The sequence below is a fragment of the Heteronotia binoei genome, chromosome 14 (genome assembly GCF_032191835.1).
Source record: "Heteronotia binoei isolate CCM8104 ecotype False Entrance Well chromosome 14, APGP_CSIRO_Hbin_v1, whole genome shotgun sequence".
NCBI lineage: Eukaryota > Metazoa > Chordata > Lepidosauria > Squamata > Gekkonidae > Heteronotia > Heteronotia binoei.
Genome location: NC_083236.1, coordinates 12,300,298 through 12,313,531, shown reverse-complemented (window position 1 = coordinate 12,313,531; position 13,234 = coordinate 12,300,298). Strand labels below are relative to the sequence as shown.

At 47.2% G+C, this 13,234-nt stretch overlaps 1 protein-coding gene across 1 annotated transcript in view; it reads left to right on the top strand.

Moving 5' to 3' along the window:
- The first annotated feature begins 1,437 nt into the window (after window positions 1-1,437).
- Window positions 1,438-13,234, top strand: part of SEC23B (SEC23 homolog B, COPII coat complex component) — a 33,552-nt gene continuing 21,755 nt past the window's right edge. Inside the window, exons 1-5 of the mRNA XM_060254098.1 lie at window positions 1,438-1,698; window positions 4,715-4,772; window positions 6,526-6,612; window positions 11,625-11,861; window positions 11,971-12,056. Coding sequence (XP_060110081.1) covers window positions 1,478-1,698; window positions 4,715-4,772; window positions 6,526-6,612; window positions 11,625-11,861; window positions 11,971-12,056 — 689 coding nt within the window. The 5' untranslated portion in view covers window positions 1,438-1,477. The remainder of the gene's footprint in view (window positions 1,699-4,714; window positions 4,773-6,525; window positions 6,613-11,624; window positions 11,862-11,970; window positions 12,057-13,234) is intronic.

Sequence of the window (13,234 nt, the reverse complement as noted above, 5' to 3'; positions counted from 1 at the left end):
CTTGCTCCTTCACGCTCAGCTATTATGAAAAGGAGGTACTGCAAGGGAGATGCTAAAATAGAACTCTGTTGTTAACGGGGCTCCCGCGACCAGAGCACATTCGACCTGTGCTAACAGCACTGCACTGGCTGCATGTTGCGTTCTGAATCCGTTTCAAGGTGCTGCGGCTGACCTTCAAAGCCCTATATGGCCGGGGACCTCTCTATCTGTGGGACCATCTTTCCCCAAATGTTCCCCGGAGAGTACTGTGCTCTGGGACTCAGAATCTCCTTTCAATCCCTGGGCCAAGGGAGGCCAGGCTGAGTTCCACCAGGGCCTTCTCTGTGGCAGCACCGATATTTTGGAATACCCTTCTGGAGACCATTAGGGCCCTGCGGGATCTCTCCCAGTTCTGCAGGGCCTGTAAAACTGAATTGTTCCGGCTGGCATGTAGCATCTAAAATGGGAGAGAGCTGCTGGCCCGCCTGGATCTGATCACTGCTCATCAGCTCACCTGCCTGGATATGACCATTGTTTACTAGCGTCTATAACATCGCCTCTAAGGAACCCCAACAATTAGTGGAAAAAAACGGAAAGGAATTTTTAGAAATTTGTCTGTACTGTTCTGATGTATAACACCATGATGTTGTTAGATGTTAAAGGTTTTAACTGACGTACTTGTTTTTTGACGCCGTTTTTGATTGTTAGCCGCCTTGCGTCTGCTTGCGGAAAGGACAGGATATAAATCTGATGAAATAAATAAATAGGTTTATTTTTAGATACTGAAAAAAAAGAGAGGCAAGCCTCAGACTGGTGTGTGTTTGAAAAGTTTGTTCTAGCTGAATATATTGTAAATATAGTATTCGGTTGCCCCTGTAGAGGATAACTAAATGAGATAATTGAACAAAGCAGGAGTCAGGCACCTTTAAGACCAGCCAGTTTTTATTTAGAACGTAAGCTGACATTCTAAATAAAAATTGGTTGGTCTTAAAGGTGACACTTGACTCCTGCTTTGTTCAACTGCTTCAGACCAACACGGCTGCCCGTCTAAATGAGATAATTTTGGACACTGATTGGTTTTTATTCTGCTAACTTTTCAGTCAAGCACTTCTTTTGATTTCCATTTTTGATGCCCTTCCCTTCTTTACTGTGCTTATTTTTAGAGCAAGGGTGGTGTGAACCTAATCCTTAGCATTTAGCAAAACCTGTTGTGTTTTCTCCTGCATTTGTGTGCACCCAGAGCAGCTTACAGGTGATTTGTAGGCAACTTCTATCTAGGTGATGCTCGGAGCAGACCTTTTTAGCTTACTGGTGAACTCTGTTATCATTATTTGGAACCAAAGCCTCCCAGTGCCTCTGCATGCATTCTGTGCATTAGCTGGTCCCTGGTGTAGGCAGGAAATGAACTAGAGTGGCTGTTGTGGGTCTGTGTCTTGATGCTCCCATTATTCATGCTCAACCAATTGTTGTCTTCCCCCTGCAGAAACGTTGTGCTTCCATGGCGACTTACCTGGAGTTTATTCAGCAAAATGAAGAGCGGGATGGAGTGCGCTTCAGCTGGAATGTCTGGCCTTCCAGCAGACTGGAGGCCACTAGAATGGTGGTACCATTGGCCTGTCTGCTGACGCCTTTGAAGGAACGATTAGACCTCCCGCCTGTCCAGTATGAGCCAGTCCTCTGCAGCAGGCCCACTTGCAAAACTGTCCTTAACCCACTTTGGTATGAGCCTCTGCAATTTCCTGTTTTGTAGAAAAGAATAATAATAATACCTTTTATTTATATCCCGCCCTCCCCGCCGAAGCAGGCTCAGGGCGGCTAACAACAGAGTTCAATATACATAGTACAGAAACATTTTAACCATTAATAAATTAAAACTATTAAAATTTTAAAACAGTAAAAAATAAGTTGTGCTATTATCTAGATGGCGAACTTAGTTAGCAGTTCTAGTCTGTGAAGGCCATTTGAAACAAAATAGTCTTGCAGGCCCTGCGGAATTGCTCAAGGTCCCGCAGGGCTCGCATTTCTTCTGGAAGTTGGTTCCATAACTGTGGGGCCATAACGGAGAAAGCCCGGAATTTTACCTCTTTCGGCCCGGGGATAGTCAGCAGGTTCTTCCCTGCCGACCTCAGTGCTCTCTGGGGTTCATGTGGGGAGAGACGGTCCCTAAGGTAGGCAGGTCCTCGGCCATAGAGGGCTTTAAAGGTAATGACCAGCACTTTGTAACGAATCCGTAAATAACTGGCATCCAGTGCAGTTCACGCAGTTCCGGCTGTATGTGCTCCCACTTTGGGAGCCCCAGCAGTAATCTAGCGGCCGCGTTCTGCACTAGCTGCAGTTTCCGGGTTCGGCACAGAGGCAGCCCCATGTAGAGGGCATTACAGCAATCTAATCTCGAGGTGACCGTTGCATGGATCACTGTTGCCGGGTCCCGACGCTCTAAGAAGGGAGAGCATTGCAGGGTTTTATTTTTGGCAGGGGTTCATTTTGTTGGTGATCGTGGTGCGGAACTTATCGGCAAACAAAGAAGATCCTCAATTAGGGTTTGTCGATTATAACATAATCCTACCTCTTTATGCCCCAGTGGTCATGAAGGTAGCGTATAGATGTCGTAAATAAAACACTCCAGTATTACTACAAGGCTAGCCTGTGTACTATGTGGGTGTTGATGAATGTCCAAAGCCGGAGGAGAAGGAAATGTTTGGTGACGTAGTTGAGGCAGTTCCAGAGAGAAGGCTGAATCAATCTGTTGCAACAAAACTAAGCAGCTGTCTAGCGGCACCTTGAAGGGTGATACAGTCCTATTCCAGCATCAGAGTCAGAGTTTCTTTGTGATGGTTACACCTGGTTTATTGTTGGGATCATGTGCTCCCTTGGCTTCCTCTCATGTGGTGCACTCAAGATTGTCCTCAGTCTAACTCCAGTTTGTCATGAACCAGAACGGTGTAGTGGTTAGAGTGTTGGACCAGGATCAGCGAGATCTGCTTCGAATCCCCTGACTGCCTGGAAGCTTGCTAGTGAGCTAGTCAGTCATTGTCACTCTTTCATCCTAACCTACCTCACAGGATAGTTGTGAGGAGGAGGAGATTGGATTTATACCCTACCCTTCACTTTGAGTCTCAGAACAGTTTACAATCTCCTTTCCCTTCCTCTCCCCACAACAGACACCCTGTGAGGTAGGTAAAGCTGAGGGAGCTCTTTCGAGGACTGCTCTTGAGAGAACGGTTCTGAGAGAACTGTGGTGGAAGAGCGGGGAGTCAAACCCGATTCTCCCACATTTAACCACTACAGCAAACTGGTGAGGGTAACTTGGAGGGGGTGGAGATTGATGTTGTAAACTGCTTTGGGTTCCCACTGGGGAGAAAAGCGGAATGTAAATATAAAAATAAAGAAAATACATTTAAGGGAATTGAAGTTTGGGTCTAGTAACCAGGATTCTTAATCACAAGAAAAGACACTTCGGATGTTACGACACGTTGGAGTTACAGTCCGAGAAGGACACACTCATAAACGTGACATCTGAGTAGAGACCGCCATGCTGGGTTGCATTCAAAAGGCCTTGTCTCAGAGGGCTCGTCGTCTTGCAGGTACAAAGCTGACCACTTTGTATAGGATGAGTAACCCTTGGAGACTATAAGAGTGATCATCCTTTTAACATGGTCATAGCGGACTTATTGTTTATTGTGCAGTTCCTGTACCCTATATTTTTCAGTTTACTTAATTTAACCGCGTTAGTTGGTAATTCTATAAAAGGCTTTGCTTTAATCCAGATTGGTGATGCCAGAACTTTTTCTTGGGTCTCCTTGGTCTAGTACAGAAATATAATTACTTGGGATTTAAGAATCCATCATGCTCCAAGATTGCCCGTCTCCTCTTTCCATTGTGCGTGTGCGCAAGCAAGAGTCTTCACCTCCTTTGCCTGCTCAGTTTTGGCTTTACACGTGAGCAGGGTCAGAGGAACCCAGGCGACCTTTCTGAAACTGATTTGGAGAATCTTGATCCCAAGTCATCTTGATCTTTGATAGAGGAGGCTGGAAGAGAATTCATGCAAGAGAGGGGAAGATGGCTTAGGCAATCCCACGGTGCAGGTGCTAATTGTGTATCTGCACTGGATCCTTGACAGTGCAATGCTAAGAGCACTTTTTGGGGAGTGAGCCCCCTTAAATAGATTTGGGTAGATTTGCTTGGGGTTGCTCTTCAAGTCACGAAACTGAGCGACCTCATCTGGGCATTACCTGGTGTTTCCTGTGGGCCAGGAAATGAAGAAACTTCTGGAAGCAGAGCCAAAAAGAGTACCTGCAAAGAAGGCTTCTTATGCCTTTTATTAACTGGAACCCAATAAAAATGGCTCTCTGCACATGTCTGCTAGCATCAGACCCTTCCAAAAGTCGGGGGAAAGATGGCATCTGTATAGCGGCTTGTGTGACCTGACTTCTGGGCTTCCACGCTCCACCACTGCCCTCGCCTAACCAGAAGTAATTGTAGTCCTGCTGCTATTAGGACAATTAAAGTGGAGCTTTATGAAGCAATAGTAATAGTAATAAATGTCTGTTATTACATTAAGCAGTCTGTTCATGCAGTTACCTTCCTTTGAAAATCTCTCTCTAACCTTTAATGCCAATTAGTTTGGGAGGGTAACAGAGCACTCGGACTTCGTTCCTAACAATGTAGTCTTTGACGTTTCCAGATCGGATCTTAGCTGCTTATTTATACATATATCTGTATCCCTTTCTTACAGTCAAGTGGATTATCGAGCCAAGCTTTGGGCCTGTAACTTCTGCTTTCAGAGGAACCAGGTGGGTGTGGAAAACGTGTGGCATGTAGAACTTCCTTGGGGTTTCTTTCCCCCTTTCGGTGCTGAAATGATTGTGCTGTTGCTTTTTGATGGGCCAGCCCCGTCTTCCCTGCTTGGTTAAATTTGCTTCCCATCTGGTAATACAAAGGTGTTTCCTTTGGTATTTGCCGTGCCTTTCGTTGTCATTATGGAGGTGGTATACCATCCAACGCTGTCCTGCTTGATCAGAAGCCAGTGGCTCTGTCCAGTCCTTGTGCCACACTATGGGTTGCCTGTGGTTTCAGCTCCTAAATGGAGAAGAGGCAAAACAATGGCTTCAAGCTGGCCTGTGGGCTTTTGTTTTCCTTCTGCTCAGCACTCCCCATCTGTGTGGCCTCTGGATGGAGGGTAATAGTCGCCGCCGAGGTGTGTCAGTGCAGACAGCATTCCAAACTTGAGGTGGCGTGAATAAGTCAAGCCCGCTTCAGAGTATGGTTTGTGCTTCTCGGTTGCTAGCTGATAGGAAGCCATCGTTCAGGCGTCAGGCCAGACCAGAGTGGCATTTTATAATAATAATAATAATAATAATAATAAATTTTATTTATATCCCGCCCTCCCCGCCTAGGCAGGCTCAGGGCGGCTAACAACATTTCAATAAGTTATACAATATAGGGTTTAAAACAATTAGGTTATACAGTAATATAAAATAACAATCTAAAACAATATAAGATTATACAATAATTTAAAACAGCGATCTAAAACCAGTTCCAGTTGCCTGGATCATTCCATGATTTGGACGGCAGTGATCTTCCTGATGTTGTTCTGTTCACTTATGTTATGGCAGGGGTCACTAGATAAATCGTTGATGGATTAAACAGCCATCCTATCAACGGTCTACAAAAGCCTGCTTAAAAAGAATGGTCTTACAGGCCCTGCGGAATTGATCCAAATTCCGCAGGGCCCGTACCTCCTCCGGGAGTTGATTCCAAAGGCACGGGGCTGTAACAGAGAAGGCCCGTGCCCGGGTACTCTGTAATTTTGCTTCCTTTGGCCCAGGGATAGTCAGCATGTTCTTCCCTGCTGACCTCAGTGCTCTTTGGGGCTCATATGGGGAGAGACGGTCCCTCAGGTAGGCAGGTCCTCGGCCATATAGGGCTTTAAAGGTGATAACCAGCACTTTGCATTGGACCCGGTATGTAACTTTATTTGTGGTTCCCTGTATTGTCCAAACTGAGCCCACACGTGACAGGATACGGCATTTGAGCCGACAAGGGTGTTCGTAGGCCCTACACCATGAATTTCAGCTCAAGTCATAAATATGTACATGTGTTTGTTGAATTGTAGTTAGGCACCATTTTAATGGCGTTCAACTTATTCCTGCGTTTTATTAAAATAGCCCCTGGGAGAAATATTAGATATCAGCTAGACAAATTATTGGCGGATAGGAATAAAAGAACCACTTTATGTGTGGCAAAATTTGCTTCGCGAGCTATAAGTCTCCGGAAGCAATTCCTAAGGGAAATATCCAACTGAATGCCTTGGCTATGGAACCTAACTAGTATTCTGGAGGGAAATTATATCATACTGTGTATGTTTTATTCTGATTATTGTTTTACCTGATTGTATTTTATTAAGTTATTTGTATTCAATTTGACTGGTCTATGACCGTATTAAACTTGATCTATTGCATAGCACCATTTGCCAGCATTGCATTTATAGAGAAATATTGACATTTTTTCAACCCGTGTGTCCTAATCCTTGGTATGTTTCTACAGTTTCCTCCAGCATACGCAGGCATATCTGAAACGAACCAACCTGCAGAACTTATGCCACAGTTCTCCACAATTGAGTACATAGTCCAGGTAACCTTTTCTATAGCATATATAAAATTCACCACAGATGATTTTTAAAGAATTTCAGTGCTGTGGTTCTTAATTTGATTTTCGTGATGATCTAGGCCACACTCCAGCATCGCGAACAGTCTTCGCAGGCGTGAACACGGCTTATTCGTATGCTTGTGAACTCCCTTGCCTTTTCTCTCCCCCTTTCTCTTCCCTTCATATGCAGAGTGTGATAAAATGCTTCTTAGTTTGTGAAGTGGTGAATCGAACTCCAGTTCATTGTGACATATGAGTGCTGTCTGGGCAAGTTGGAGTTGGTTTCCATCCCAGAAACTAGGATTCTAAACCTTAGAATTTCAGTTTAGAATAACAACGTAAGAGTTATTTCTGGATCAGACTAGTCGTCCACCTAGCCCAGCATCCTGTTTCACTCAGTGGCCAATCAGCTGCCTTGGAGGGCCAAACAAGCAGGGCTTAGAGGCCAGAGCTTTCCCCTGATGTTTTTGTCTAGTACTAATATTTAGAGGCTTGCTGCCAGTTTGGTGTAGTGGTGAAGTGTGTGGACTCTTATCTGGGAGGAACCGGGTTTGATTCCCCACTCCTCCACTTGCACCTGCTAGCATGGCCTTGGGTCAGCCAGAGCTCTGGCAGAGGTTATCCTTGAAAGGGCAGCTGCTGGGAGAGCCCTCTCAGCCCCATCCACCTCACAGGGTGTCTGTTGTGGGGGAGGAAGGTAAAGGAGATGTGAGCCGCTCTGAGACTCTTCGGAGTGGAGGGCGGGCTATAAATCCAACATCTTCATCTACCTCACAGGGTGTCTGTTGTGGGGGAGGAAGGGAAAGGAGATTGTGAGCCGCTCTGAGACTCTTCGGAGTGGAGGGCGGGATATAAATCCAATATCTTCATCTACCTGACTGTTGTGGGGAAGCAAGGGAAAGGAGATTGTGAGCCGCTCTGAGACTCTTCGGAGTGGAGGGCGGGATATAAATCCAATATCTTCATCTACCTCACAGGGTGTCTATTGTGGGGGAGGAAGAGAAAGGAGATTGTGAGCTGCTCTGAGACTCTTCGGAGTGGAGGGCGGGATATAAATCCAATATCTTCATCTACCTCACAGGGTGTCTGTTGTGGGGGAGGAAGGTAAAGGAGGTTGTGAGCCGCTCTGAGACTCTTCGGAGTGGAGGGCGGGATATAAATCCAATATCATCATCATCTTCTTCTTCTATGGAGGCTTCCTTTAATCACCATGGCTAATAGCCACTGATGGACTTGTCCTCCTTGAATTTGTCTAATCCCCTTTTAAAACCATCTATTGCCATGGCCATAACTGCCTGCCGGTAGTGAATTCTACAGTTTAATTACTCATTGAGTGAAGAAGTATTTCCTATTTGTCTGTCCTGAATCTATTTTCCAACAGTTTTATTGGGTGTTCCCATGTTCTAGTATTATGTGAGATGGAAACAGCTCGCTTTCTTCACTCCTCCCCCCCATGCTTAATTTAATAAATCTCTAGCATGTTTCCCCTTGCTAGAAGAGTCCCAGACTTTTTCCTCGCTAGAAGAGGCCCAGACTTTCCAGCCTTAGGAAAACTGCTTCAGCCCCCTAATCATCTTGGTTGCAAGTAATCCATCCCTTTGTACTTTTTCCAGCTCTGCAATGTCTTTTTATGAGATACGTTGAACAGAACTGCACACAGTATTCCAAAGAAGGCCACACCATATCTTTATATAAGGCCATTACAAATATTGGCATTTTCATACTCGGTCTGAATAAATTTCCAAATAAATCCTAGCATGGAGTTTTTCTGCACCCTGGGTAAACATTTTCCTTGTGGCTTCCACAACAACCCCAAGATCTCTTTCAATCTCAGCCAGTTCAGACCTCACCAGCTGTCAGGCGATGGAGACTCAAGGCCGTATTCATTGAAGACAATGTATACTTTATTGGAAACTCATTGCAAGATACAAAGATTGAGACTAATGCCAGAGACTAGGGGTCTCTGGATCTTATGGAATTCTACATCAAAGCATTTTCTAAACCAAGTTATTCTCATAACAAAAGAGAACGAAGGTGCAGACTTTCACATGAGAGCTCCCCCTTATCTCTTTGCCTAAGGGAGGATGCTGGCCGGACGTGGTATCTATTAACGGCCACATTCCTTTGCTCCTTTCACACCCTATACAAGGTTAACACTTCAAGCAAATTCCCTTTGATATGCAGACTATATAACAAAAGCTTTGGAGTTAGTATGAAGAGTCCATTTGGTTAGTAATTTATAGCTTTAGCATAGTAAAGTTACAGAGCCTGACCCCAGCATATATTTAAAGTTAGGAATTTTTATTCCAGTATTCATTACCTGATACTTATCCACACTGAACTTCATTTGCTACATGGGTTGCCCACTCAAGTTTAGAGAGCTCCTTCTATAGCTCTTCCCAGTCTGCCTTGGCTTGCACCATCCTGAATCATTTGGTATCATCTGGAAACTTGGCTACTACACCACTCAGCCCCAAATCGTTTAGGAACAAATTACCGTATTTTTCGCACCATAAGACGCACTTCCCCCCCCCCAAAAAAAAGTGGGGGGGAAAGTGTGTGCGTCTTATAGAGCGAAGGTACGTACCTTCCTCCGGGGCGGGGCGATCCGCTGCCTCCGCCTCTGATCCCGGCGCTTCCCCCGCGCCTGCCTGCATGGCTCCAGCTTCTTCCAGCAAGCGCTGGGATCGCTCCCTCCGCCCTCCAGTCCCAGCTCTTGCTTTAAGCATCAGAGCTGAAGCCAGGCAGACAGGCACAGAGGAAGCACCCGCCCCCTCCGCAAACCCAGCGCTTCGCGAGCGCCGGCTGTGGAGAGGGCAGCGTGCTTCCTCCTTGTCTGTCTGCCTGGCTCCACCTCTGATGCTTAAAGAAAGCACTGGGATCGCTCCCTCCGCCCTCCGATCCCAGCGCTTGCTTTAAGCATCAGAGCTGAAGCCAGGCAGACAGGCACGGAGGAAGCACCCGCCCCCTCCGCAAACCCAGCGCTTCGCAAGCGCCGGCTGTGGAGGGGGCGGTGTGCTTTCTCCATGCCTGTCTGCCTGGCTTCAGTTCTGATGCTTAAAGCAAGCGCTGGGATCGGAGGGCAGAGGGAGCGATCCTGGCGCTTGCTGGAAGAAGCTGGAGCCAGGCAGGCAGGAGCGGGGGAAGCGCCGGGATCGGAGGCGGAGGCAGCGGATCGCCCCCCAGGAGGAAGGTGCGTTCTATGGACCAGAGCGCCTTATGGTCCGAAAAATACGGTAAATCATACTGATCCTTTCGGGACCCTATGGCTCACTTCCCTCCCTTGCAAGAAATGTCCATTCATAGGATCATAGAGTTGGAAGGGATCTCCAGGGTAATCTAGTCCAACCCCCTGCAAAACGCTGGAAATTCCCTCTCCCCCAAACCCCCAGTGACCCCTGCTGCATGCCCAGAAGATGGCAGAAAACCCTCCAGGGTCCCTGGACAAACTGGCCTCAAGAAAATTGCTTCCTGACTCCAAAGGGCGAACAGCGTTTCCCTGGGTGTGTAAGAAGAAGTCACAAGAACGAAGCCCTGATGCAGCCCTCCCTGCCCTCCCTCTCATGAGCTGCCTAAGTTCACAGAATCCGCATTGCTGTCAGGTGGCCATCCAGCCTCTGTTTAATTCCTCCAAAGGAGAGCCCACCACCTCCCAAGAAAACCTGTTCCATTGAGGAACCGCTCAAACTGTTAGGAAGTTCTGCCTAACGTTTAGTTGAAAACTCTTTTGATTTAATTTAAATCCGTTGGTTCTGGTCCACCTTCCAGGGGCAACAGACAACAACTCTGCACCACCTTCTATATGGCAGCCCTTCCAGTACTTGAAGATGCTTCCTTCCATTTAACTAACTTCTAATCCATGAGAAGGCCAGTCATCTTGTCCCATAACTTCTAAGCTTACTTAGGAGTCTTTGTTAAAAGCCTTATCCAAGTGCTTCTTAAACTGTCCTTATCCAAGTGCTTCTTAAACTGCTTCAAAGAAGGAGATGGGTAAAGGAGGACCCCTTTGTAGAAGCCGTGTGGATTTCCCCTTGGCAGACTTTGTTTCTCAAGATGCTTAATGATCCTCTCTTCAATAACAGTTTCTACTAATTTTCCAGGAACAGATGAAAGGCTAACTGGCTTGTAATTTCCTAGATCCCCTCTGGGCCCTTTTCTAAAATTAGGGTGACATCAGCTATTTTCCATTCATCCTGCACAGAGGCTGATTTTTAGCAACAAATTACACATACTTGTTAGTAGATCAACAGTTTCGTATTTGAGTTCTTTAAGAAGAAGACTGCAGATTTATACCCCGCCCTTCTCTGAATCAGAGACTCAGAGCAGCTTACAATCTCCTATATCTTCTCCCCCCACAACAGACACCTTGTGAGGTGGGTGGGGCTGAGAGGGCTGTACAGCAGCTGCCCTTTCAAGGACAACTCCTACGAGAGCCATGGCTGACCCAAGACCATTCCAGCAGGTCAAATGGAGGAGTGGGGAATCAAACCCGGTTCTCCCAGATAAGAGTCCGCACACTTAACCACTACACCAAACTGGCTCTCTAAGAACCCTCGGATGTATGCCATCTGGATCTGCAGACTTCTTGGCAGTCTTAGAGCTTCATCTCTTGTCACTTCAGCTTGACACAGTTCTTCAGACACCCTTCCTGAAAACTGTGGCTGTGGCATAGGTACGTGTCCCACATTTGTCCCACTGAAGACAGATGCAAGTAATCCATTCTGTTTCTCTGCTGTGTCCCTGTCTTTCTTAAGAAAGCACTTCATTCCTTTGTCATTCCTGTTTGGGGGCGGGGGGGAGAAACAAGTCCCAATTTGTCCAGATGCCTCCACTCAGATATCGTAGCCCTCAAGGTTTGTGGTAGTCAGTCAGGGAGCATGACAAGGAGCTGCATTCATGCCTGCCGTGAACAAACCCCAGCCTTAGGGGAAATGAGGGTTTTCTGTTGTACTTACTTTCACGTGGCAAACATTTTGCTTTCCCGCTTCTCTTCCAAGCGTGGACCTCAGACCCCACTGATCTTTCTTTACGTTGTGGACACGTGTTTGGAAGAGGAGGACTTGCAGGCCTTGAAGGAGTCGCTGCAGATGTCCCTGAGCCTGCTGCCTCCAGATGCCCTGGTGGGGTTGATTACGTTTGGCCGGATGGTCCAGGTTCATGAGCTGAGTTGTGAAGGCATCTCCAAAAGCTATGTGTTCAGAGGCACAAAGGATCTCACAGCAAAGCAAATACAGGTATTTCCCTTCCCCCGTTTGCATTGCCTTCTGGTTATCTTTAGAATTATTTTGCAAGTGCCTTTTTTCCCGGAGCTTCCTCAACATTGACGTCTGTCTTGTTTGCCAGGATATGCTGGGGCTCACGAGGCCTGCCACACCTGTCCAGCAAGGAAGACCTTTTCAGCCTCATGAGCAGCCTCTTGTCTCCAGCAGGTACATTGCTTTGCAGGGGACACTGTCTCTGCCAGGCTCCTGTCGCCACGCTTGCATGCAGCTTCTGAACATCTGAGTTCCTGTGTCGCTATCACGAAGGGAACGATGACTTCTTCGTCTATATACTTCGGAATTACATTTAGCAGCATTTGTGATCAAAGTATTTTTCCCATGAATTCTCTCGTTTGTCCCTTCAAAATAGTGGACGTCTAGGTTCCTGGAAGGTAGAATCCAACAATTGGGAATTCGTTGCAAATTACCGTATTTTTTGGACCATAAGACGCACTTCCCCCCCCAAAAAAAAGTGTGTGGGGGGGAAAGTGTGTGCGTCTTATGGTCCGAAGGTACGTACCTTCAGGGGGCGAGGGGGCGATCTGCTGCCTCTTCCTCTGATCCGGCGCTTCCCCCGCGCCTGCTTGCCTGGCTCCATCTTCTTTAGGCAAGCGTGGGATCTCTCCACGTGGCCCCAGCGCTTCGCAAGCGCCGGCTGCGGAGGGGGCAGCGTGCTTCCTACTTCCCTGTGTGCCTGCCTTCAGCTGTGATGTTTAAAGCAAGCGCTGGGATCGGAGGGGGGAGGGAGCGATCCCAGCGTTTGCTTTAAACATCACAGCTGAAGGCAGGCACACAGGGAAGTAGGAAGCACGCTGCCCCCTCCGCAGCCGGCGCTTGCGAAGCGCTGGGGCCACGTGGAGCGATCCCGTGCTTGCCTGAAGAAGATGGAGCCAGGCAAGCAGGCGCGGGGGAAGCGCTGGATCGGAGGAAGAGGCAGCAGATCGCCCCCCAGGAGGAAGGTGCGTCCTATCCTCCGGAGTGCCTTATGGTGCGAAAAATACGGTATATAACGGAATACTTCTGGTAACCTCTTTCAAAATTGCTGTACAATTCCACAATTATCTGCCCTGTTCTCATGGAATGTGTTAAAACAACAGAATCCTCTTGGGGTCTTCCAGTAACTAACCGATTGTGGTACAAACTGTAGGTTAAAGCCCCTTCAGCCAATGGGAAGTGTGTATCTGGGTGCTGCTCGCTCTCTGCATTTTGTGGTGTCCTGGTTGCTTTTGCTTATATTTCTGCTTACTAATGTGAGAATCTTTTAGCAGTGAAATTGTCCATTATCTGTATGTGCGGGGAGAGAGAAAGGTGAGCAGCCTCAGCATTTGATGCATCATGTTGATTCT